The 25,006-nt window shown below is 36.5% G+C and overlaps 1 protein-coding gene across 2 annotated transcripts in view; it reads left to right on the plus strand.

Moving 5' to 3' along the window:
* KCNH8 (potassium voltage-gated channel subfamily H member 8) overlaps positions 1-25,006 on the plus strand; it is a 385,706-nt gene that overhangs the window by 309,578 nt on the left and 51,122 nt on the right. For both annotated transcript variants that reach the window (XM_017955938.2, XM_003895159.4), the window contains exons 9-11: positions 1,381-1,580; positions 2,734-2,983; positions 8,340-8,554. In XM_017955938.2, coding sequence (XP_017811427.1) covers positions 1,381-1,580; positions 2,734-2,983; positions 8,340-8,554 — 665 coding nt within the window. The remainder of the gene's footprint in view (positions 1-1,380; positions 1,581-2,733; positions 2,984-8,339; positions 8,555-25,006) is intronic.

The raw sequence follows: 25,006 nt of genomic DNA on the forward strand, positions 1-25,006 counted from the left end.
ATGTTTAGTCTTTTTCTAAGCCCCAAATTACTGAAACAGATGATTTTACCCAACTAATAAGCTTCATGCCTCATTCCTAATCCTGTCCCAGAATAAGGATCAGGGATAAAATCTGAATATTACTTAGAGTTGACTTATCCATAAATATGCATGTGCTTGGCCCTCATATCTCTCTCAGTTTCATAATTCCAGGTATGTCCAAGGCCTTCTTGGATTATCTGCTGGTGTCTGTTTAGAAACCATTTCAGTTTCGTTCTGCCACTGACTAGTGAGTGCAAAATCCTGTCATGCCTTCTATGTCTTGACGATACCTAGTTGCTTCCCAAAGTGGGTAATTCCTGGAAAATGAGGTCCATCCTTTCACTCCACTGTTCTCCAGAAGAAATATCCACCCTAAATATCCATATGCCCTCAAATTCTGGTGAACAAAATTTTTCATGTCATTACACTTTAATGGTAGGTTTGAGACAGGCTCAAAGGGCAGGCTTAGCAAGTAAGTGGAGGTTAAATACTATCTGGCTGACAAACCTCATTGAAACAAGAGCCCCATATATATATATATATACACACACACACACACACACACACATATACATACACACCCTGCTGGTGCATCTCATGGTGGCAACAATGACTCCTCTATGCAGAATACCTCTTTTTCTCTGTGAATTCATTTGTTTCTTGAATGGTCTCAGATTTTCTGATATCTCCCTCAAAATTAAAATAACTGCAGAGCTGGGGTTGGAGTGGGTATTGGAGCTTCACACTGCTCAAGAAATCCTCAATTACATTTTTTACAACTTCCTTCATATCTGCATTAATATAAATTTATCATATTTAATATTCTAAAACAAAGTTTAAATGATGGCTTTTTGAGGGGGTGAGACTAAAGTTCCCACAAAGGCTAACTAAAATAGGCTTACTTCAAAAATTTATTTCATTCATTACTATAATAAAAGTAATTATTAAGCTATAACTTTATAGCTTATTCTATCAAACTATGAAAACTATTTTATTGTAACTATTAAACTATACATAACTATTAAAATAATATAGATGTAAATTGAGTTCAAATAAAAGTTTATCATAACCAGAATGGCAGCTAACAGATTAAATGTAAATCAAAGAGACCTATTTTGCATATCATTGAGATTTTTAAAGATATTTTTACTCTGATCAAGCCATATGGAATCAAAGTGATTGCTTCAGGATGTACCCTGTGATACAGTGTCTGCACCAAAATGCTTGTACCAAAATAGCTGTATCAACATGGCCATATAAGCACGTTCTGCCCTGATCCAGGATAGCCTGTAAATTAGATATAAGTGGTGGGCCCCACTGTCATATTTTTCTTCCATTGTATAGTGTTGTTCTTTCTAGCCTTGATGCACGCCTTGGTGTTTGGAAACGTGACAGCAATCATACAGAGGATGTACTCCAGATGGTCCCTCTATCACACTAGAACTAAGGATCTGAAAGATTTCATCCGTGTCCATCACCTGCCCCAACAACTCAAGCAGAGGATGCTCGAATATTTTCAAACAACCTGGTCAGTCAACAATGGAATAGATTCAAATGAGGTAATGTTCATTTCTCATGTTGTTTTCAGGCAGAAAGCACATGTTCTAAGGTAAAAGCAAGATGCTCTAATATAGGTATCAGAAGTGAAAAGCATACTAACTTCTTTATTCCTTTATTTTTTTAATTATTCATGAATCCCAATCCATCTTCTTTTGCTTGCTTTGGCTTGTGTTTTCACAATGCCAATTTGGATGGACCAAAGTTTTATATTAACTTGCTGCTTGTTCAATCAGGTGGACTTACTTTCCTTCTTATCGTCTCTTTTCGAAGGAATCAATTCTTATGACAATTTAATGATGTAATCTGGGATAATTATATGAATCAAGTTTCTGTTTCCCTTTAACATCAATAAAGTTAAAAAATTCCATCAAAGGGGTTATCTTTATACTTCCAGAAACACCCCAGACTGCCACTATAAAAAAGGTATTATATATATCTCACGCCTGTAATCCCAGCACTTTGGGAGGCCCAGGCGGGTGGATCATGAGGTCAGGAGATGGAGACCATCTGGCTAACACGGTGAAACTCCGTCTCTACTAAAAATGCAAAAAATTAGCCGGGCGTGGTGGCGGGCGCCTGTAGTCCCAGCTACTCGGGAGGCTGAGGCAGGAGAGTGGGGTGAAACCGGAAGGCGGAACTTGCAGTGAGCCAAGATCACACCACTGCACTCCAGCCTGGGTGACGAGCGAGACTCCGTCTCACAAAAAAAAAAAAAAAAAGATATTATATAAATCAACCAACCGTTTCATCAACCCACCAACCAAACCTGTAACCAGCATTTTAGTAGTGATTAATTGGTTTCTCCTCTCTTCATATAATCACCAGTGGATCCAAATTCCATATCTATGTCCTGACTAGGACTCTGTGAGAAGCAAGTCACAATGAGTCATTATATGTTTTCCTGCTAGAGCGTTTTCTTAATTTGTTCTCTTTCTCCAGACTTCTTATCAGCTGATTATTTAGTAGCACATAATTGAAATCACAGTCACTGAAAAGTCTCTCCAGGATTATACATACTTAGATTTCCTCTTCTGTATGCTGGATGGCCAAACAGCAGGAGACAGTAGGAAGAGCATCCCTGCAGTCTTGCAAAGTAAATCAGTTAGACGACACTTACCCCAATTTGATTTCCTCCTTCATCTTCTCTGACAGCTTTTGAAGGACTTTCCAGATGAACTGCGTTCTGACATCACTATGCACTTGAACAAGGAGATCTTACAGTTGTCCCTTTTTGAATGTGCCAGCCGGGGCTGCCTCAGGTCTCTGTCTCTACACATCAAAACCTCTTTCTGTGCTCCGGGGGAGTATCTGCTGCGTCAAGGGGATGCTTTGCAGGCCATCTACTTTGTGTGCTCGGGCTCCATGGAAGTTCTTAAAGACAGCATGGTGCTGGCTATTCTTGGTAGGTCTGAATTGAAACACTTGTATGAAGTTTGACTCTGGAGCATAAATTAAGAAGATGAAATGGGGAAAAACTGCTATTGAGAGTAGGAAAAGAATAGATGAAGATGTAAACTCAGGAGTATTCTTCATATGAGTTCAGTTTGCTTAAGTGTTATATCCAACATATTATTTAATTGTTGTAAAAAAAAGTAGTATAAATATTATCTCCATTTTAGACATGAATAACTAGTACTTGAGTTAACAAACCCAGATCACCTAGTAAGAAAATAAACTCAGTTATTTTTTATTCCTAAAGCCAAATTATTAATCATGATGTATACTCCCTTCTGGTGAAATAGCTGCTCCATTTTAAGAGGGCATTTATTTTTGTGGAAAATTAATTCAGAGAACACAAAAACTAAATTGTATCTGTGCTAGAAATAGAGCAAAGGTGACTATGTTTCAAGAATAAGCTCTCATAGCAGTCATTAACCTAATACTGTCAAAGTGACTATAGGCTCTTTTTACTTCCTTAAAGAAAACTTACAAGATATATTGTGAAAGTTTTGTGCCACAGAGCTGACTCTCAATATTAATACGTAATTGGTCTTCATTGAAATATAAAGGGCAGTTGACAAAAACAGCATGCAGAGTTAATGTATACAAAATCCTGTTTACAATTTTATGTGGGCCTGTTTTAAAGGTCACTCTGGGCTGGGCACGGTGACTCACGCCTGTAATCCTAGCACTTTTGGAGATGAGGCAGGTGGATTGCTTGAGCTCATAAGTTCAAGACCAGCCTGGGCAACATGGACAGACCCTGTCTCTACTAAAAGTACAAATAATTACCTGGCCATGGTGGCAGGATCCTGTAGTTCCAGCTACCTGGGAGGCTGAGATGGGAGGATCGCTTGAGTCTGAGAGGTGGAGGGTGCAGTAAGCCAAGATAGCGCCACTGCCTCCAGCCTGAGTGCAGAGAGAGAGAGACAGTGTCTCAAAAAAAAAAAAAAAAAAAAAAAAAACTGTAATTTTTGTTTGTTTATTCACCTAACGTTTATTGATGGCCTATGAATGAATCCAGTACTGGTCTAAACACTGATAATGCAGCAAAAAAGAGAATGACCAAAATCCTTGCCTACATGAAAATTAAACTGAAGTGAAGGATGTGATGGGGTCTGAGACCAGCCAAGGTGGTAGTAATGCTGGTGAGAGGCAGGTGAATTCAGGATGTATTTCAAACACCAATATAAAACACAAATATTTAGAGTTTGCACTAATAAAAGGGGCATAAATTCAGTACCTTTTTATTTTTAATTTTTAAGAACCTTATATTTGTAAACAATTACTTGCAAAGTGTGTTCATACACAAGGTCTCATTTAAGCCTTTACAACACAGAAAGACAGATGGTGAAGGTATTTTCTCTGATTTTTCTAAAGTCAAGGCTAACCTAAGACATTGGATTCTGTATTCAGCGTTCCTTCCATGTCTAAACAATATCTATTTTTCTAATAAAAAAAAAACCCTGCACTCATATGTTTATCACAGCACTATTTATGATAGCAACAATATGGAATCAACCTAAGTGTTCATCAATGGATGAATGGATTAAAAATATGGTACATATATGCAATGGAATACTATTCAGCCATAAAGAGGAATGAAATCATGTATTTTGCAGCAATATGGATTGAACTGGATACCATTATCTTAAGCAAAATAACTCAGAAAAAGAAAGTCAAATACTACATGTTCTCACTTATAATTGGGAAGTAAATAAAGTGTACAGATGGACATAGAGTGTGGAATAATAGACACTGGAGACTAGTAAAAGTGGAAGACTAGGGGAGGGGGTGAGGGATGAAAATAAATTAATGGATACAGTGTACACCATTCAAGTGATGGTTACACTCAAAGTCCAGACTTCACCACTAGGCAATATATCTATGTAACAAAACTACACTTGTATTCCTTAAATTTATGCAAATTTTAAAAAGACATTATTCTATATAATCATTGTAGGCCTTCTATCAGTGGATTCTGGCTAGTAAGCTTCAAAATAGATTATATTTTGGAAGAGAGAAAGAGAACTAATATGTATTGAATCCCTCATATGATCTGGGTGTTTATGCCCATTATTGAATTTAAATCTTACAACCTCATTGTTTGTGGGTTATGATCTGAATGTCTGCCTCCCCCCAAAATTAATATGTCAAAACCTAATCCCCAGTATGATGGTATTAGGAGTGGGGCCTTGAAGAAGTGAATAGGTGATGAGGGCACAGCCCTCATGAATGGGATTAGTGTCTTTATAGTAGAGGCTCAGGAGAGCTACCCTGCCTTTTCTCCTATGTACAGACACAACGAAAAGGTGCCATCTGTGAATCACAAAGTGAGCCCTTACCAGACACCAGCCTCTAGAACTATGAGAAATATTTTTTTTTTGTTTATAAGCTGCCCAGTTTACAGTATGGCAACCTGAATAGACTAAGACAGTATGATTATTTCCAAGATTAAAGGTGAAGAGATAGACAGTAGTGAATGATGAAAGACCCATATGCTTTTCACTGTTTCATGTTGACTTGTTTACCGCTTAGAGTAAAGGTAGGGTTTGTCTTTCAAATTTGTGACTCTGTTCTTTTCTCATCCTCTTATGTTTTTCTCCTTAATAGAAAGGCATGGAATGGCAACTCAGAGTTTACTATTAATGTGGTTATTTCTTTATCAATATTAGAGTAAGGCTCAATAATAGAGTAACTCAATATTAGAGCAAGGCTCCCTGTGTGTGTGTGTGTGTGTGTGTGTGTGTGTGTGTGTGTTCTTTCTTAAGGGGAGAATTTAACACTCTTCCTGGCCTCTTCTCAACTTTGTGAAGTTAAAGGCCAGCCACCCTATCATCTTCTTATTCTAAATTAGAATTAACAGTTATTCTTAATTTGCTTCAAAAACTTAACCTTAATCATAAAATATTTTTTATTGATTTTTCTTTAGTACCACGAAATGTTTTATAGCCTGCCTAAGGATTCAGCCTGTTTTTAAGAGGGCATCTAGACTTTTTCCTTAGAATCTTGTATCATTCTAAACAGATATAATGTGGATTTTTCTATAATTGTGGTGTATTTTAAATGTTGGTAGCTATCAACAGTTTTAGGAATAGAATATGAAGGCATCATCTATGACACTAGAGCACAATAAGTACAAATTTAGTGGCTTCTGTGTAACTTCCGTTGCTAGTCAAATATGATTCAGTTGGATATTTCTTGTTACATTTTTTTAAAAACTACTTATGGCTGAAAGATTTAATTCATTATCTTTTGCTCCTGGCCCCAAGTTTCTCCGTAAAATGTGATTAACGTGGGTAACATTTTCACATCTCTGCCTCTCCCATGTATACATCAAAAGTGCAAATTGCTGCGTGACCATTCTAAACACTGGTATGTGGTACTGGGGCTAAACTCAAACAAAGACAATAAAAGATTAATATTTACTTTCTTTGATTAACATTATTTCAATAAAGATTGACCATTTTACTTTCCCTATGGATTATATATATGTAATATTGCCTTATAGGGCTTATAGGGCTAATTCAAATCAATACTACTTTGATAAACTTAGCAAGTACGTGACATTATACTTGACCTGTAGATATTTAGCACATGTTCACTCTGCCAATGAAAAAAATTAATGTTCTTCTTCTTCACAACAACAGCTGTTCAACCATAAACTTATCCTGGCAACTTTCTTGCCCAGTCAATACGTGCAGACATTTCTTAATCTGATACCTGGAAAGGGTAGGGGCAGGAATTTGTTATGGGGCTGGAATTCGTTTGCCTTGTACGCCTTGGTTTCATGTCCAGGTAATAGTGTCTCCCCGAACAATTTCTTCATTGTTTTAAAAGAAAATGGCAAAGCATGAGTAAATATACTCTCAACAGAACATGAGTCTGCCTAATTATAACTAAACGTAAGTTATAGCTCTAACCTGGGTGGTTTGCAGATGCATCCTATCACCTTATGTGTTTCAATGAAAGAGTAACTGATTAGCAAAGATCAGTAGTATAATGCTGAAAAATGGAGCCCACAAGAAAATCTTTCTCGTCTTTTAGAAATAAGGATACTGAGACCCAAAGTTACTCAAAAACTTAACTAAAGGTCCTAAATCTAGACAATAAGAAGTCCACAAGACTGTAAAATTAGTGAGGTAGTTTTAGGTAATGAGGTGAATACCAACATGGTATTCACCAGTACCTGCTTGCCAGGACTCAATACAAGGTCCAGCACATGTTGTCAGTTCCCCATAAATATTCATTGAACGAATAAATGAAGTGGAATTCTTTCTAGGATGCCAAGATTGGCAGGATGTTGGTGCTGTTTTTATAGCTAGTGTCATTGTGACTGAAATAGCCATACCATGGCAACCCAAAGTATGAAGGTATGATGACCCTGAAGTTATTGCAGACACTAGTTGCTTCACAGAGAATGTGAATGTTTATTGTGCAAGACACCGCATCATGATAAATTATCCTCAAATATACAAAATTTAAAAATTTGCCGTATTCAAAACATCCTGGCTATATTTACATCCTGCATCAGTACCCAACTTTGAGTTTTGAGCAGCAAGTTAGATTTCTAATGAAATATACAAGAAACAAAATTTCCAAGTTTAGCAATATTGACAACAATAAATCAGACTTAAATTCTTCCATACCACCTGGCTATGTATTATACCTAGTGTCTGTAAATATAGATTTTAGTCTATTTTTTCTTCTGCCAAAATAGGCTAAATTTCAAGGTTTAAGTCCAGTGTTAACTTGAAGATAATACCTAGTTATAATATAATAATTTTAAAACTATTTTTTTATTCGACATGCAGATTTATTAAAAACTCAGGTATTCATAGTCAATTTGACATGTTTCCTTTTACTGTCAAATCTGATAAAACAGACTTGTATTGAAGTCTGCTACATACCAGGGACTTTGCTTCCACAAATGCTGGGCACAACAAAAAATAAAAATTTTAAACAATGTATGGGTACAATAAAAAAGTTAAAAGTTAAAAAAAATTGTTGAATGGGAAGTAGAGGCCATTTGTCCTAATAACATTCCAAAGATATAGCTTGCTTGCTGCTTGTTGTTGTTAGTTAAAAATTTGTTAGTTGTTGGTTCTTTATGAAATGGAGGATAATGGCCATAAAACAAATAAAAGCTAAAGCCCAGGTATGAGGCTATTGTATGCCAAAGCTGAAAAGCCCTGCCCCAAGGTAAACGTTTTTCTCTTTTCAGTGTAATCTCACTGAAAAATGAAGACTGTGAGTCAAATGAGGTTATCAGTCCTAAGCTTGCTTTTTTTGAAAGTGATCTCTCTCTCTCTTTCTAGGGAAAGGGGATTTAATTGGAGCAAATCTATCAATTAAGGACCAAGTGATCAAGACCAATGCAGATGTAAAGGCTTTAACCTACTGTGATCTCCAGTGCATCATCCTCAAAGGACTCTTTGAAGTGCTAGACCTTTACCCAGAATATGCTCACAAATTCGTGGAAGACATTCAGCATGACCTCACATACAACCTTCGAGAAGGTCATGAGAGTGATGTAAGTCTCATTTCTAATTAGTGCTGAGACCTAATAACATTGGGCCTGGAGATCATTTATAACAGCAAAGGCAGATGTCATGACCTCACCTTAAAAACTCTCTGAATATCTAAGATGTGAATATTCAGCCACCAGTTAAGCAGTTAAATAATTAGCTAGAAGCCAAACCTAGAATCTGTTATTAACATTTTAGGAAAATATTTTTCATGAATGACTTCTCAACTCAGTTTCTTTCTTGGTTATTTTCATATGTTTATAACTACAATTGATTTCAATTGTATATAACATTAGGTAGAGATGTGTGATTTCTCCGGAATTTAAAGATTTCCATATGAAGTATATGGTTCAGTTTGCTGTGTTTGTAATTGTTCACTACTCCAATTGCTTGACATAGATTTTGCCTAAAAATAATCTTTTATTTAATGGTACACGAAACAGTCTATCTTAAAGTGAATAAATATGCATAAAAGGATTCAAGCCAAGGATTGTCACACTGAAAGCATAATCAACATTTTGTGCAATTATATATTTGCTGCAAGTTTCGTATTAGACAAACAGCTTTCCTGTCAAAATATGTACTATACTGCATCCTGTGATTAAGCTGATCGTGAACATGACTTCATTAGATGTCTCAGAGAGACACATGATTTAATAGGAATGATTGTTGAAAGGCAAGCCAAGGCATGCATAGCATTGTGTAACAACAAGTCTTTATATGCTGTCTTGAGCTTTGTCTCGGATATTTGTAACTCTGGATTTTTTTCCTATGTACTTGAGAAGCTATTGTTTTGACCAACCCATACTGTGCAGATACTCATGTCAATCATTAATATTCTCTGCTGTGAAAGGTAGAAAGAAAACTTAAATTGTGTATTATTTTATCTTGGTTGGGGCTATCTAATGACAGTAAATACGTAGATAATATCGCATTCTGAGGTTCAAGATTACCAGTTTTGCATATATGCAAACAGCAGAGGAGGTACCAACATGTACTGGCTACATTTTATGTGTTAAGCACCCTACTTATGTAAAGCATCTCATTTATTGCTTAAGACAAATTTTTAAGGTAAGTCTCGATCTGTTTTTATGCAAGAGAAAACAAATTCAGAATGGTTAAGTCATGTGTATGTTCACACAAACTTGCAGGTGGCTGGGTCAGAGTTTCAACATAGGTATCAGAGTTTAAAACATGTATTGTTTCTGTTAAGTATGTTGCCTCTTCTTGAAATCATGTTCATGTCTTTTTAAAAAATCAGTAGATTGAATTTTAAAACTACAGTTGTCTTCTGTCCTCTCCATGACAGCATAAAATGACAACTGTTCTGAAAATCGAGGGTGAGTTAGGGGATGGAAGTAATCAAAAAGAAGAAGAAATTAGCAAAGAGAGAAAAATCGCTAATATTCCTCAGCATAGAAAGTGGGAAATATTGGATCTCAATGTCTATTTTATTTCATTTGACTTATTAAGGATTCTTATATTTTTAAAAAATTTGTGGCATACAAAATGATGTTTTGAAATATGTATAGATTTTGGAATGGCTAAATCACACTAATTAATGTATGCATTTCCTCACATGTTTATCATTTATTTGTGGTGATAACACTTAAAATCTCCTCGCTTAGCAATTTTCAAGTGTATAATACATCATTGTTGTCTAGAGTCACCATGTTGTACAACAGATCTCTTGAACTTATTTCTCCTAACTTAAACTCTGTATCCTTTAAGCAACATCTTTCTAATCTCTCCTGGATCTCCAGCCCCAGCTCCTGGTAACCATCATTGTACTCTCTGCTTCTTTGAGTTCAAGGTATTTTAGATTCAGTATATAACTGAGATCATGTAGTATTTGTCTTTCTATACCTGGCTTATTTCACTAAGCATAATGACCTCCAGTTTCATCCATGTTGCTGCAAATGACAGGATTTTCTTCTTTTCTAAGGCTGAATAGTATTCCATTGTGTATATATACCACATTTTCTTTATTCATTTGTCTGTTGTTGGATACTTAGGTTAATTCTGTATTTTGGCTGTTATGAATAATGCCGCAATGAAAATGGGAGTGCATATATCTCTTTAAGATACTGATTTCATTCCTTTGGATATATACCCAGTATTAGGACTTCCAGATCATATGGGACTTCTATTTTTAATTGTTTTAGAGAACTTCCCTGCTGTTTTCCATAGTGACTATACTGATTCACATTTGCACCAACAGTGTGCAGGGGTTCCTTTTTCTTCACATCCTTGCCAAAATTTATCTTTGTTGTTTTTTTTTAAATAGCCCTTCTAAGAGGTGTGGTTTTAATTTGCATTTTCCTAATGGTTAGCAATATTGAGCATATTTTCATATAACTGTTGGCCTTTTGCATGTCTTTTTCTGAGAAAAGTTCATTCTGGTCATTTGTCTATTTTAAAAATCAGGTGGTTTTTTTTTGGTGTTATTCAGTTGTTTGAGTTTCTTATGTATTTTGCATATTTACTCCTTATCAGATGTATGATTTGCACATACTTTCTCCCATTCTGTAGATTGTCTCTTGATTCTGTTGATTGTTTCCTTTTCTGTGCAGAGCTTTTTAATTGGATATAATTCAATTTGTCTGTTTTTGCTTTTGTTGCCTGTGTTTTGGAGTCATATCCAAACACATCATTGTCCAGACCAATGTCATGGAGCTTTCCCCTATGCTTTCTTTTAGAGTTACATAATTTCAGTTCTTACGTTTAAGTCTTTATTCATTTTGAATTTATGTTTGTATATGGTGTAAAATAAAGATCTAATTTTATTCTTCTGTATGTGGAAAAGGAATTTTTATCTTAGATAAAATTTTCATGATTCTTTTTCTGTTTTCTAGAACATTAATTATAGTAATTTAAAAATGCCTGTATACCTGAATTATCTGTGGAATTATTTCCATTGTCTGTTATTTTTCTCTTTTTCTGTCTCTCTCTCTCAGTCATTTGTTCTTCTTTGGTCATTTAGTTCTCTTTTTAAAAAAGGAAAAGTAGGTGTCAGAATTTTGTTTAACTATAGATGTTGATTATTAAAGATTGTTCATGTCATTTTCCGCAAAATAAGATTTTCTTTTCACAGGCAGATAGACTATCAGCAAACCAACTTGTGCTGCCCATAGTTTATTTATAGGCTTTGTTAAGCTGGCATATTTCAATTTTGCCCTCAATCCTGAGGTCTAGCCTTTACTCCTAAAACAGCTTTTCTGGAGTCTCAGTTCAAACCATAGTATGTTTACCAAGGCTCTTCCTGTTTAGCAGAGCTTGAGCTCCAGCCTCCATCTCCCCAACACCACGTGACTGCTGAAATCTCTATCCTGCAATTTAGCCTTCTCCATGCTATTTTTAATCTGTTTCTTAGAGTACTACCTCTTGCTATTCAAGTTAGGAGTTGACTAATGCCTTAAAGGGAACATCAATGCAGTTTACTTCTCTCTGGTATTATATTCCTCAAATCCTTTATGCTTTGGTTTACCTGAACTTCTCTGTCTCCTTAGTTGGTAAGGATGTTCCTTTCTCATCTCTTCTATTCCACCTTACAATGAAATAGCGAATGCCTGTAGAAAAATACCTAGCCAAATGTGATGCTCTCATTGGTGCACTTCTCTTTTCTTAGGGATCACAGTCCTTCAAGTCTTATCCTAGTTGATTCCTCTCAAATTCCTTCAAGCAGTTTCATATGGGTTGACTGTGTATCTCATCTTGAATTGTAGTCCCCATAATCCCCACATATTACGGGAGGAACCAGGTGGAGATAATTGAATCATGGGGGAAGTTTCCCCCATCCTGTTCTTGTGATAGTGAGTTAATTCTCATAAGAGCTGATGGTTTCATAAGGGGCTTCCCCTTTCACCAGACACTCATTCTTCTTCTCTCTGCTGCCATGTAAAGAACGACGTGTTTGCTTCCCCTTCTGCCATGATAGCAAGTTTCCTGAGACCTTACTTAATTAAACCTCATTCCTTTATAAATTACCCAGTCTCAGGTATGTTTTTATTAGCAGCATGAGAACAGGCTAATGCACAGTTATTTTATTAATTTTGTCCAGTTTGATAATAACTTTTGATTGGGTTAGTTCAATGTAAGTTACTTCATTATGACTGGAACCAAAAGTATTGCTTCTTTTCAAAGGGGACTCTATATGAGTTACATTTTAAAGGCAGATGGGACCTTCATTGTTTTATATTTCCTGATGTTTTATCTCTCAAAACTTCTATTATATATAACTGAGAGTCTAGGGGATACTATGCCGTCTAAGGGCTAGATAAGTTTGGACCTCTCTTTCTATAACTTTGTACCTAGGGGAAAAGTCTTGTGCCCTCCCCAAGCATACTGTGACTTTCAGGGGAACTTGTATCCTAATGATTACCTTATGGATTCCTGTTCCCTACTCTGGTGTCAGAATAAATGTAGAACCAAATGAAAATCAATCTTTCCTTGATTTTCCCAGACAAAACCAAAAATATCCAGTCACACAGGATTTTCTATGGTTAAAGCCTTTGTGGAAATTTAAGTGATGAACTCATCCTCTTTTATGGCTGCATAGTATTCCATGGTGTACATGTGCCACATTTTCTTAATCCAGTCTATCATTGATGGACATTTGGGTTGGTTCCAAGTCTTGGCTATTGTGAATAGTGCCGTAATAAGCATATGTGTGCATGTGTCTTTATAGTAGCATGATTTGTAATCCTTTGGGTATGTACCTAGTAATGGGATTGCTGGGTCAAATGGTATTTCTAGTTCTAGATCCTTGAGGAATCGCCACTGTCTTCCACAATGATTGAACTAGTTTACGCTCCTACTAACAGTGTAAAAGTGTTCCTGTTTCTCCACATCCTCTCCAACATCTGTTGTTTCCTGACTTTTTAATGATTGCCATTCTAACTGGTGTGAGATGGTTTCTCATTGTGGTTTTGATTTGCATTTCTCTAATGACCAGTGATGATGAGCATTTCTTCCTGTGTCTGTTGGCTGCATAAATGTCTTCTTTTGAGAAGTGTTTATTCATGTCCTTTGCCCACTTTTTGATGGGGTTGTTTGTTTTTTTCTTGTAAATTTGTTTAAGTTCTTTGTAGATGCTGGATATTAGCCTTTGTCAGAAGGGTAGATTGCAAAACTTTTCTCCCATTCTGTAGGGTGCCTGTTCACTCTGATGGTAGTTTCTTTTGCTGTGCAGAAGCTCTTTAGTTTAATTAGATCCCATTTGTCTATATTGGCTTTTGCTGCAATTGCTTTTGGTGTATTAGTCATGAAGTCTTTGTCCATGCCTGTGTCCTGAATGATATTGCCTAGGTTTTCTTCTAGGGTTTTTATGGCTTTAGGTCTAACATTTAAGTATTTAACCCATCTTGAATTAATTTTTGTGTAAAATGTAAGGAAGGGAGCCAGTTGCAGCTTTCTACATATGGCTAGCCAGTTTTCCCCACACCATTTAATAAACAGTGCGGAATCCTTTCCCAATTTCTTGTTTTTGTCAGGTTTGTCAAAGATCAGTTGGTTGTAGATGTGTGGGATTCAACCAACCACCAATCAAAATCATCCAAAACTGATGTCTGTACTAAGTATGTACACACTTTTTTTCTTACCATAAGTCCCTAAACAATACAGTATAACAACTATTTACATAGAATTTACATTGTATTATGTATTACAAGTAATCTAAAGATGATTTAGAGTATACAGGAGGATATGCATAGGTTATATGCAAATACTATGCCATTTTATATCAGGGCTTAGAGCATCTGAGGATTTTAGTATCTGCAGGACATCCTGGAACCAGTCTCAAATACTAAGGGACCACTGTACCTATATAATGATAATTCATTGCAAAAGTTTCAGAGTAGTCCTATGCATGAAGTTAACACAAATATAAACAAACATAATTGAATGCAAAAGTTGCATACTAGTAGTATGCATAAAGTTAATAGAGGACATAATGGAAGAATATATCCATAATGTCTAAACCCATAAGGGTTTGGTCAAAAAGTAAAAAGTATTACTGTTAGAAAAATTGGCGAAATATATGTACAGGCACTGTGTAGATGAAGAAACACAAAAGACAACAAGCACATAAAAATATGCTCAAAAACATTAGAAATATAGAAATGAAAATAAAAAACAATGATGTAAACTTTTAAATTCTTAGAATACCAACCTTATGGAGGAGGTTAATAAAAGTGTATAGAAACTTATGCAGTTATTGGTGGGAAATATAGTCTTTGTACCCATTTAGCAGAAAAAATATGTCGCTACTTAATCCATTTAAATATACATACAGTCTATGACCTCTCAATTACAAAATGTATCCAAAATTTTTTCATACAGGTCTATAAACGGGATTGTATGGGGATGTTCATTGTAACTCTACTTATTATGGACAAGAGCTAAAAGCAACCTGGGTATTCATCACTGGAAGAGCAGGTTCAATAAAATTGGTGCATCTATAACAGAATTCTATATAGCAGTGACAGTATATATAAATATGTAAAATGTAGGATTTATTGACAAGACAGGAAACAATGATATCTAAAACAATACCACTTGCATAAATTAAAATGTACTCAAATAAATCAGTGTACAATTTTATAAGCTAATTATAAACTTAAATACCAGAGGAATTTCTATACATTGAAATACCAAAGACTGTCAATACCTAAGGCAGTTCAGAAGAAGAACAAAATTTGAGGATTTATGCTGTCACATTAACACAACTTTAGAAACTAAACCTACAGTAATTCAACCAATGAGGTATGAGTGCAAGGCTGTACAATTTCAATAGAACAGACTCCACAAACAGGCCCACACTTTATGGTCACTTGATTTATCACAAGTTGCTATAATGAAAAAAAATGACAGTTTAAACTATCAATTAATGATGATGTATTAATTTAAAGCTTATATGAAAGAAAAGAAACCTTGGCCTAAAAGTGGGCCCATGAGATACCTAAAACTCAATTCCAGATGGACTGTAGACCTAAATGAAAGAAAAATCAATGAAGTTTCTAGAAGAAAACATTGTGGAGTATCATTATGACCTTGTAATAGCAAATATTTCTTAAGGAGGACATGGACTGTTACAACAATAAAGGAAAGAGACATTTATTAAAATGAAGAACTTCTATTCATCAAAAGACACCAGTAACAGAATAAAAAGGGAAACAGCAGAATGGGAGAATATATTTGCATCACATATATTTGAAAAAGAAAGAATATCCAGAATGTATTAAAACTCCTAAAACTAAGTAAGAAAAAGACATATACTTCAGTTTTTAAAATGAGGAAAACATGATCGGGCACTTTACAAATGGCTGATATCCAAATGGCATATCCAAATGGCCAATAAAGTTTGATCATTTACTTCTTGTACACCTCTTCCCTCTTCAGTCTTTCCTCTAAGTTAGTAAATGACACCATCATCTACTCTATTATTCATAGTAAAAGAATTCTAAAAATTATAGTGAGAATGATATGATTAGTATCAAGATAAGTAATTGAGATTAGCAGAAATAGCACCCAAAATGATAAAATAATTAAAAAGAAATATAAATAGGTAACTCAAAAAGTTTTGAAGGCATTACTTAGAAGACTTTCTTTATTCTGCTTCTCCATATTTCAGTAATGCTGGAGAAATCTTTAGCAATCCATACATTTCACTTGTCAATTTAAGGAAGAAGATACCATCTAGGAATTTCATAGCTAGAGAAGAGAAGTCAGTGCCTGGCTTCAAATCTTCAAAGGACAGACTGACTCTCATTAGGAGCTAATGTAGCTGGTGACTTTAAGTTGAGGCTAATGCTCATTTGTCATTCCAAAACTCCTAGGGCCCTAAGTATGCTAAATCTTTTCTGCCTGTACTCTATAAATGGAACAACAAAACCTATATGACAGTACATCTGTTTACAGCATGGTTTACTGAATATTTTAAGCCCACTGTTGAGACCTAGTGCTCAGAATAAAGTATTCATCTCAAAATATTACTGCTCATTCATCGACAGTGTACCTTGTTACCCAAGAGCTCTGATGGAGATATGCAAGGATATCAATGCAGTTTTCATGCCTGCTAACACAACATCTATTCTGTAGTCCATAGATCAGGTGTAATTTCAACTTTCAAGTCTCATTATTAAAGAAATATATTTGGTAAAGCTATAGCTGCCATAGATAGTGATTTCTTTGATGGATCTGGGTGAATTAAGTTGAAAACACTCTGGAAAAATTTTAGCATTCTAGATGCGATTAAGAATATGTGTGATTCCTGGGAGGAGGTCCAAATATCAACATTAACAGGAGTTGGAAGAAGTTGACTTCAATCCTCATGGATGACTGAGGAGTTCCAAACTTAAATGAAGGAAGTCAGTACAGATTTGGTGGAAATAGCAAAAGAACTAGAATTAGAAGTGGAGCCTGAAGATGTGACTGAATTGCTGCAATTTTATGATAAAACTTTAACATATAAGAAGTTGCTTCTTTTTTTTTTCTTTATTTTATTTATTTATTTATTTATTTATTGAGGTAGAGCCTCACTCTGTTGCCCAGGCTGGAGTGCGGTGGCATGATCACAGCTCATTGGAGCCTTGACCTCCTGGGCCCAAGAGATCCTCCAACCTCAGCCTCCCATGCACAGGCATGCACAACCACACCTGGCTAATTCTTTTTTATATTTGTAGAGATGGAGTCTCCCTATGTTCCTAGGCTGGTGTCAAACTCCTGCGCTCAAGCAATCCTCCTGCCTCAGCCTCCCAAAGTGTTGGGATTATAGGTGTTACCCACCATACCCAGCCAGGAGTTGCTTCTTATGAATGAGCGAAGTGGTTTCTTGAGATGATATTTATTCATAGTGAAGATGCAGCAAAAATTGTTGAAATGACAGCAAAGGATTTAGAATATTACATGAACTTAGTTGATAAAGCAGTGGCAGGGCTTGAAAGTCTTGACTCCAGTTTCGAAAGAAGTTCTACTGTGGGTAAAATGCTATCAAACTGTACCGTATGGTACAAAGAAATCACTCATGAAAGGAATAGACCGATTGATGTCGCAAAACTTCATTGTTGCTTTAGTTTCAGAAATTACTACAGCTACCCCGGCCTTCAGCAGCCGCCACCCTGATTAGTCAGCAGCCATCAACATCAAAGCAAATCCCTCCACCAACAAAGAGATTACAACGTACCGCAGACTCAGATGATTGTTAACATTTTGTAACAATACATTTTTATTTTTGTTTTTGTTTTTTTTTAGATGAAGTCTCACCCTTGCTGCCCAGGCTGGAGTGCAATGGTGCGATCTCGGCTTACCGAGATCCACCTCCCTGGTTCAAGTGATTCTCCTGCCTCAGCCTCCTGAGTAGCTGGGATTACAGGCATGTGCCGCCACGCCCAGCTAATTTTGTATTTTTAGTAGAGACGGGGTTTCTCCATGTTGGTCAGGCTGGTTTCAAACTCCCTACCTCAGGTGATCTACCTGCCTCAGCCTCCCAAAGTACTGAGATTACAAGCGTGAGCCACCACGCCCAGCCAATAAAATATTTTTAATTAAGAGATGTATGTTGTTTTTAGACATAATTCTGTTGCACACTTAATAGACTACAGTGTAATGTAAACTGTAGATTCACTGGAAAACAAAAATTTCATGTGACTCACTTTATTGAGAAATTCACTTTTTTGTAGTGGTTTGGAAGTGGTCTGAGGTATGCCTGTATCATGACTCAGTTTCAGGGGATTCATTGACCCTTTCAATATCACATAGGGAGTCCATAAAATTCCAATTAAAAATATGCATGTTAAAATATCCTGAGCGAAATATAGTGACCCTTATCTCCTTTCGCAGATTCATGTATAGGTAGACACACACACACACACACACACACACATGCACACACACAAATATATAACCCAGCAACCTGCAAAGAATGCACAGGATAAACATCATTAAAAGCTGTCATTTCTGATTGCTTTCTCTGTGATAGACGCTGTGTATGCATTATCTGGTGAAATCTTTATGACAGTCATGCAACTTGGGTACAGTTATATTCAGCAGCTCTACAAAGTATGTGTATCCTTTGTCAGGAATAAGCTGAACTCTAATGTATGAGTCAACTTGCCTTCAGTAGCCCATGGGGCAGGGAAGAATGTGTTTGTGGGAGCACGGGGGCGTGGTGGGAGTGGGAGCTGAAACATACCTACCTGACCATGACAAATGAGAGTCTATATAGTGATTCTCCCTGCCTCCACTTGTATCCTCTTATGACCCCAAGGCTACAGAAGCAATATTTGTAAAGTATAAATCAAATTGTGTCATTTTGCTGCTTGAAATAGATCCCCATGGGCTGGTAGTAACATCCAGACTTCTTATCGTAATTTTCAAGGTTCTTTGCCTTCCTTCCCCAGCCTGCCTTTCAAAGTCATCTGATGCCATCTTGCCTCCAGCATTACACTCCAACAAACGGGTCTGCTTTCCCTTCCTTAGGGAGGCAGGCTCCGCTCACCTCCCTCCCTCCCCTCCTCCCCACCTCTGCTGCCTCAGGGCCTTTGCATTTGATCTTCTCTCATCCTGCTGTGCTACTCCTCTGCCCTTACCTGAACAGTCTGCTCTGGAGTTTGCCCTCTCCCTGTTATCCTCTGTTATATCACCTTGTTTATCTTTTTCATGGCATTTAGCAGGATCTAGTATTATTTTAATTTGTATATTTTCTTGCTTATGATCAGTTTCTCCTACCAAAACCTATTTTATGAAAGCTTTGTCTTGTTCTATACTATAGCCCCAGTGCCTAGGTCAGAACCTAATGCAGAGTCAACATTTACTATATGTTACATGAATGAATGAACAAATGTCAATAAGTTTACTTTGGTGCCTGGAACTAATGTTAAGTTTTAAGAAAATGAAGAACGTCCCGAAGACAGCGGCCTCTATGGCCAGTAAGTAAAGTCTAAAATGAGAAGCAAAAAGCAGTTTAGGATTATATCTGTTAGATATAGCAAAGCTGAAAAAAGTATCAATACTGGGATTTGAAATAACAAATTGAAAGAACAGCTAAATTGAATAACAACATTTTGCATTTCCCCTAAGTTCAGGAAAAGAGATTTTCAAAAGCAACATGAGGAATTTAAGCTGAATAATAGGGGAAAAATAAAGCTTGCAATCTGAGTAATATTTCTCCAGGTGGTTTGGTATAGTAAGTAGGGTTAAAATAAAAGATCTGCCTTCAAATCTCAGCTAATATACCCATTTTCTACATCTAATTTCCATGAACTATTGAGTTACGTCTGCTTGAACCTCTTGGCACTGGGCAATTTCTTGTGTAATTAAGTTGTGCTGTATCCATGAGATTCGACTTCATGATTCCTTTCTTAGATAAAAACACGCCTAACTAGATCTTTCGTATAAAGTTTTTGATTTGCAAACATCTCTTGACACCTATGTGACTATATTACAATTTAATTCAATTCAAGAATGTACTGAAAAGGGAGCTATTCCAAAGAAGAGACGTATTGTAAATTTAGTCCCCATTTCAGTCTGAAATAAAATTGGGCTGCTTAGAAGCAATTTTCCTGAAAATGATTTATCGAATATTAATAACTTTTTTAAAATCATATCTGACAGCCCAGATACTTAATTCTTCAAAAGTAGCCTGTGTGTAGGTGTGCATCTGCTAGCAGAGTCCTGCATAATAAGAGAACATAATTAATTCTTCACTTTTCTGAGATAATTGTTCTTAGAAAATTGCATACTGAAGGACTCACATGTCATTTTATCATGTCAGCTTTCCTTGTTATCTCAGGCCCAACAAGTGTTTTGTCAGTTGTGTACTTTAAAATACCCTCCCTCAGGAAGCAAAAACACTTCCATGAAATATCTTGCAGTGAACTGTTTTACATTTTTATGCCTAAGAAAATGTTAGATAGGAAAAGCTCATTAAATAATGGCCTGGGAATTGTACTTGGATCCAGTATGTTTTTTTGTTGTTGTTGCTGTTGTTTTTTGTTTTTTGTTTTTTGTTTTGAGACGGAGTCTCACAGGGTCGCCCGGGCTGGAGTGCAGTGGCACGATCTCGGCTCACTGCAACCTCCACCTCCAGGGTTCAAGCGATTCTCCTGCCTCAGCCTCCCAAGTAGCTGGGATTACAGGCGCCCGTCACAGTACGTTTTTTATATTCTGAAACTTTCCTCCTACTGATGTCTTTCAGTAGATTCAGAAGTGATTGTGGCAAACATACTATCTTGAAGGAAGAGATCGCATTTTTGATTAGCATCTCCAGAGTCTAGTTTTGTGTTTATGTTCATGGTATTGAGGAAATAAAGATCAATTTGGACTTCTTGCATCTATTAATACATCCTACTTCCTCTGACTGCAGCAAAATGACTCTCAGGGCCCCTTCTCTTCTTAGTGATTGCCTAAGATGACAGCTTCATTCCCTTTATTATTATCCACCTTCTTCCCATCTTCATTGTTTTCTCAGTGAGGACTGGACTCTACTGGACTCCACTGGAGTCCAAGGTCATGTTCCCTTCTAATCCTGAAGTTCTAGATTCCTACTTCAGAGAAATGAAAGCTTGATACTCTGTAAATCAAAGGAAATAAGTTACTCTCACCCTTTCTCAAATTATATGTAATTTTTTTTAATTCTTATTTTAGGATAGAACTAGTGTGGGACATTGCAAATGGGCCATCCTGGGAATCCTGTTAAGTTTGGGGGTAATTCAGAATGAGGACATTGATTGTAAACAATAGAAATTCAACTCAAATATAGCGCTAAAAGAAGGGGAGATTTAATGTAAGAATTCCAGGTATCCGATGGGATCAAATAAAACACATGCACACATACCACACATACCCCCTGGATCTCAGGAACTCTTACAGTCAGGCTCTCAAACTCTAACATTATCTCTCCGTTTCTTACTTTTCCTTTTCTCTGCATTTCCTCTTCATTCTTCTCTCCTTCAGTAGACTTGCTGTCTTATTTTCCTCATCCAAATGGCAGAAATATGGTGTCAGACAGCAGCTCTTCAATTTAAATAGGAGCAGAGTAAGGTGGACTTTCTTAGCTGATTCTAGATTCTTGTGGAAAGACTCTGAGTGGGTCAGCTTTAAGTCATGTGCCCATGCAGCTTTCATTAATTATTGTGAGTGGCAGAGTGAGCGAGGGCTTCAAGGATGAAGAGAGATTGCCCTGTAGGAGCATGGTGGTTTCCATGGAATCCCTGAGGGCTGAAGAGTTGAGATAAGAGACAAGAGCAAGAAAGAGCGTGGGTAGGCAGAGGTAGCTGCTGGACACATAAAGCAAAGATAGAAATTATATGAATTGGGCCTCCTTTGTGCTGTGGCATTATAGTTTGTCTCCATGCAGTCATATCTCAGCAACATTTTCATAGAAACCCAATCCCTTATAAAAATACATTAAAATAAGAGCATATTAAATAGGGAGCGCATAAAAACTTTAAAACATGCTGCAGTGGCTCATGCTTCATCTTCTCTGGGTTCTCTCCTGTGTGGCCCCTTGTTAGTCAAAGAGCACAACATATACCCTGCAAAGAGATCAACCACATTTTTAGTGTCATCTGGACATTTCAACTTCCGTTTGCAAGTTGAACAGTGAGCATTTAGATTTTTCAGTTTGTTTACGGGGAAGGGGAGTTTAGTTGGGTTGGCAAAGGGAGAGAAAGAAAAGGCCACCTGCCATACCATAAACAAGTCAAAAAAGTTTCTTTCCTTTCTTCCCTGGTTGCTTCCATCCTGCAGAGAACAGCAGATTTTCAGCCTTACATAAAGTGTTCAATTTGCATATACACATACATACCCACAAACAGACATGGCTCCATTTACATGTATTCCTTGAGAATGAAAAACAACCTACTGCTGCATCCACCAGGAATCCTCATACCTGCTCTACAGTTACTTGGCAGGAAGAGGGGGATGTGGATCAAGGGCCGTCTATTCCATGCTACATTCTGGGTAGTTGTTTAGGCCTATGAAGTGCAGTGTTTGCCCTCTGTAGAGTTCTTCTGCAGGCTGGGTTAACAAAGCCTCACACTCATGACAAAGGTTCTACGAAAAGAAGATGATATATATACTGTTGATAATATAGTAGCTCCTAGGAGCTAAGCTGCATGCTAAGCACTTTACAAACATTAACTTATTTTATTCTCACAACAACTTTAGAAATAAGTTGTATAAGTTTATGCTCTATATAAGGAGACTAATTCAGGATGAAAGAGGGGGAAAAAAAACTGGTCCAGAATCCTTTAGCAAGTAAGCAAGAGAAATCAAGGGAATTTAAGTCCCAAACCACCTGACTTCAAAACCCAGTTGAAACTTAGTGTAAGTTTATCCATCAAAACAAAGTTATTGATTCATGGTCAGTTGCCTAATCCTATGATTACTGAATGCCAGCTAAGTTAATGGAGCATTCATAGAAAACACGTTTCCATGGGAAAATCAGCTTCACGAGCCAAATACATAAGTAAAAAATGAAGCACAGCACTTTTTGATAATTTATTAAGCTGTACACTTTTGATTTATGCACTTTTTTTCTGTATGCTATACTTCAGTTAGAAAGTTTTTAAAAAGTGAATTATAAGAATTCTACCAAGTTACAAGTGAATAATTCAGTTGTGCACATATGATTTCCTTGAGAACAATTACTATATTTTAATTCATTTTTGCAATCCTTTTTTTAATGGAATTGCTGGTACAAAGTATGTGCTTGATGAATGCTTATTGGAATTTAATCAGTTCATTTGTGTGTGTGTGTGTGTGTGTGTGTGTGTGTGTGTGTGTGTTAATGTCCACAGAATAACAGAATGTTAGAACACAAAGGCACTTTATATACCATCCGGTAAAGCTTTTTCTTTGGTGATATGGTTTGGCTCTGTGTCTCCACCCAAATCTCATCTTGTAGTTCTCATAATTCCCACTGTTGTGGGAGGGACCAAATGGGAGATAATTGAATCATGGGGGCAGGTCTTTCCTGTGCTGTTCTTATGATAGTGAATGAGCTTCACGAGACCTGATTGTTTTGTAAGAAGGAGTTTCCTGCACAAGCTCTCTTTGCCTGCTGCCATCCATGTAAGATGTGACTTGCTCCTCCTTGCCTTCCACCATGATTGTGAGGCCTCCCCAGCCATGTGGGAATGTAAGTCCATTAAATTTCTTTTTTTGTAAATTGCCCAGTCTCAGGTATGTCTTTTTCAGAAGCATGAAAATAGACTAATACAATTGGATTACAAATGGCATAAAAATTAAGTCATTGGTTAGATATATAATATAAGTGAATTACATACCTATGTTAATCAGAATATATCCTTTGCAGAGAGGACTTTCACATTTGGATACATCTCCCATGGACATCAAGCATGTGTTTCAAATATGATTTAGTCAAAAAAACAAAATACATCTCATCTTTTTTTACTTTCTCTTGTTAACTGAATGTTGGGTAGTATACCTACGTGCTTCATAGAGGTAAGAATGTCGATGTTATTAAGTATTATGAGCAAAGTAATTTGTTTATATTACCTTATTTAATTTAACTTTTAATCCTTGCATTGTCTGTGGGAGTTTGGATTATGTTTAGGCTTCCCAAACAAGGGAACTGAGTATTCAAGTAGTTTACTGCCTGAGATTACAAAATTAGTGAAAGAATCAAACAGGATAAAATCGAGTCAAACTCCTGGTCTTCTCCATACAAGCCTAATACATTTGTCCACTAACATAATCTGCCACAAATCAGAGAGAAATGGGTTAGTGTTCTTCTGATTTATAGCATAAGCTATACTGAATTTCTGGAATAACATTCACCTTAATTTCTTTAACTTAATTCTATTGCTCGTCATATCTCATCAGAAACCGACCGGTAGAAAACATTTTAGGAAAGACAGCTGATTAGCAAGAAGACAAGTAAGGTGACAAAACATCCAAACTTTGACCATTTGACTTGCCCACTCCCCGTGTATTTGTGCTCTTATTTGTTCATAAATCCATCCATTTATTAAATAACCCTATCCTCACAGACTGGCTCTGGGAGAATTTCTTCCAACTCAAGTATACGTTTTTCAGTATACTTGAGTTCAGTATACCTGCTCTTTACATGATTGTTCTTCATCCTTCCCTTGCTCCATCTTTAAGAGTACATTTGTGAAATCACCACTCCACTATCATTTCAAATGTACAAAATAGCATTTTACTTTCTTCCCAGACTGTTTCATTCTTGTAAGAAGACGCAGGTCTTCTTATTATTGGAAATAAATGAAAATCTCTTTGGAGTGTGAATGTATCATATTTGCCAACCAGCAACACAATCTGAGAACTTCTTGTATACACTCACAAACTCATGCACACACATACATTTATGTAGGGGGATTGAGAACATAAGTGAAAGAAGCGATGTCTTTAATTTAGACTTTTGTTCACATTTCTCCATCAACCTGCAAATACTTTACCTGTGGATATGTTAG

The sequence above is a fragment of the Papio anubis genome, chromosome 2 (genome assembly GCF_008728515.1).
Source record: "Papio anubis isolate 15944 chromosome 2, Panubis1.0, whole genome shotgun sequence".
In the NCBI taxonomy this organism is placed as follows: Eukaryota; Metazoa; Chordata; class Mammalia; order Primates; family Cercopithecidae; genus Papio; species Papio anubis.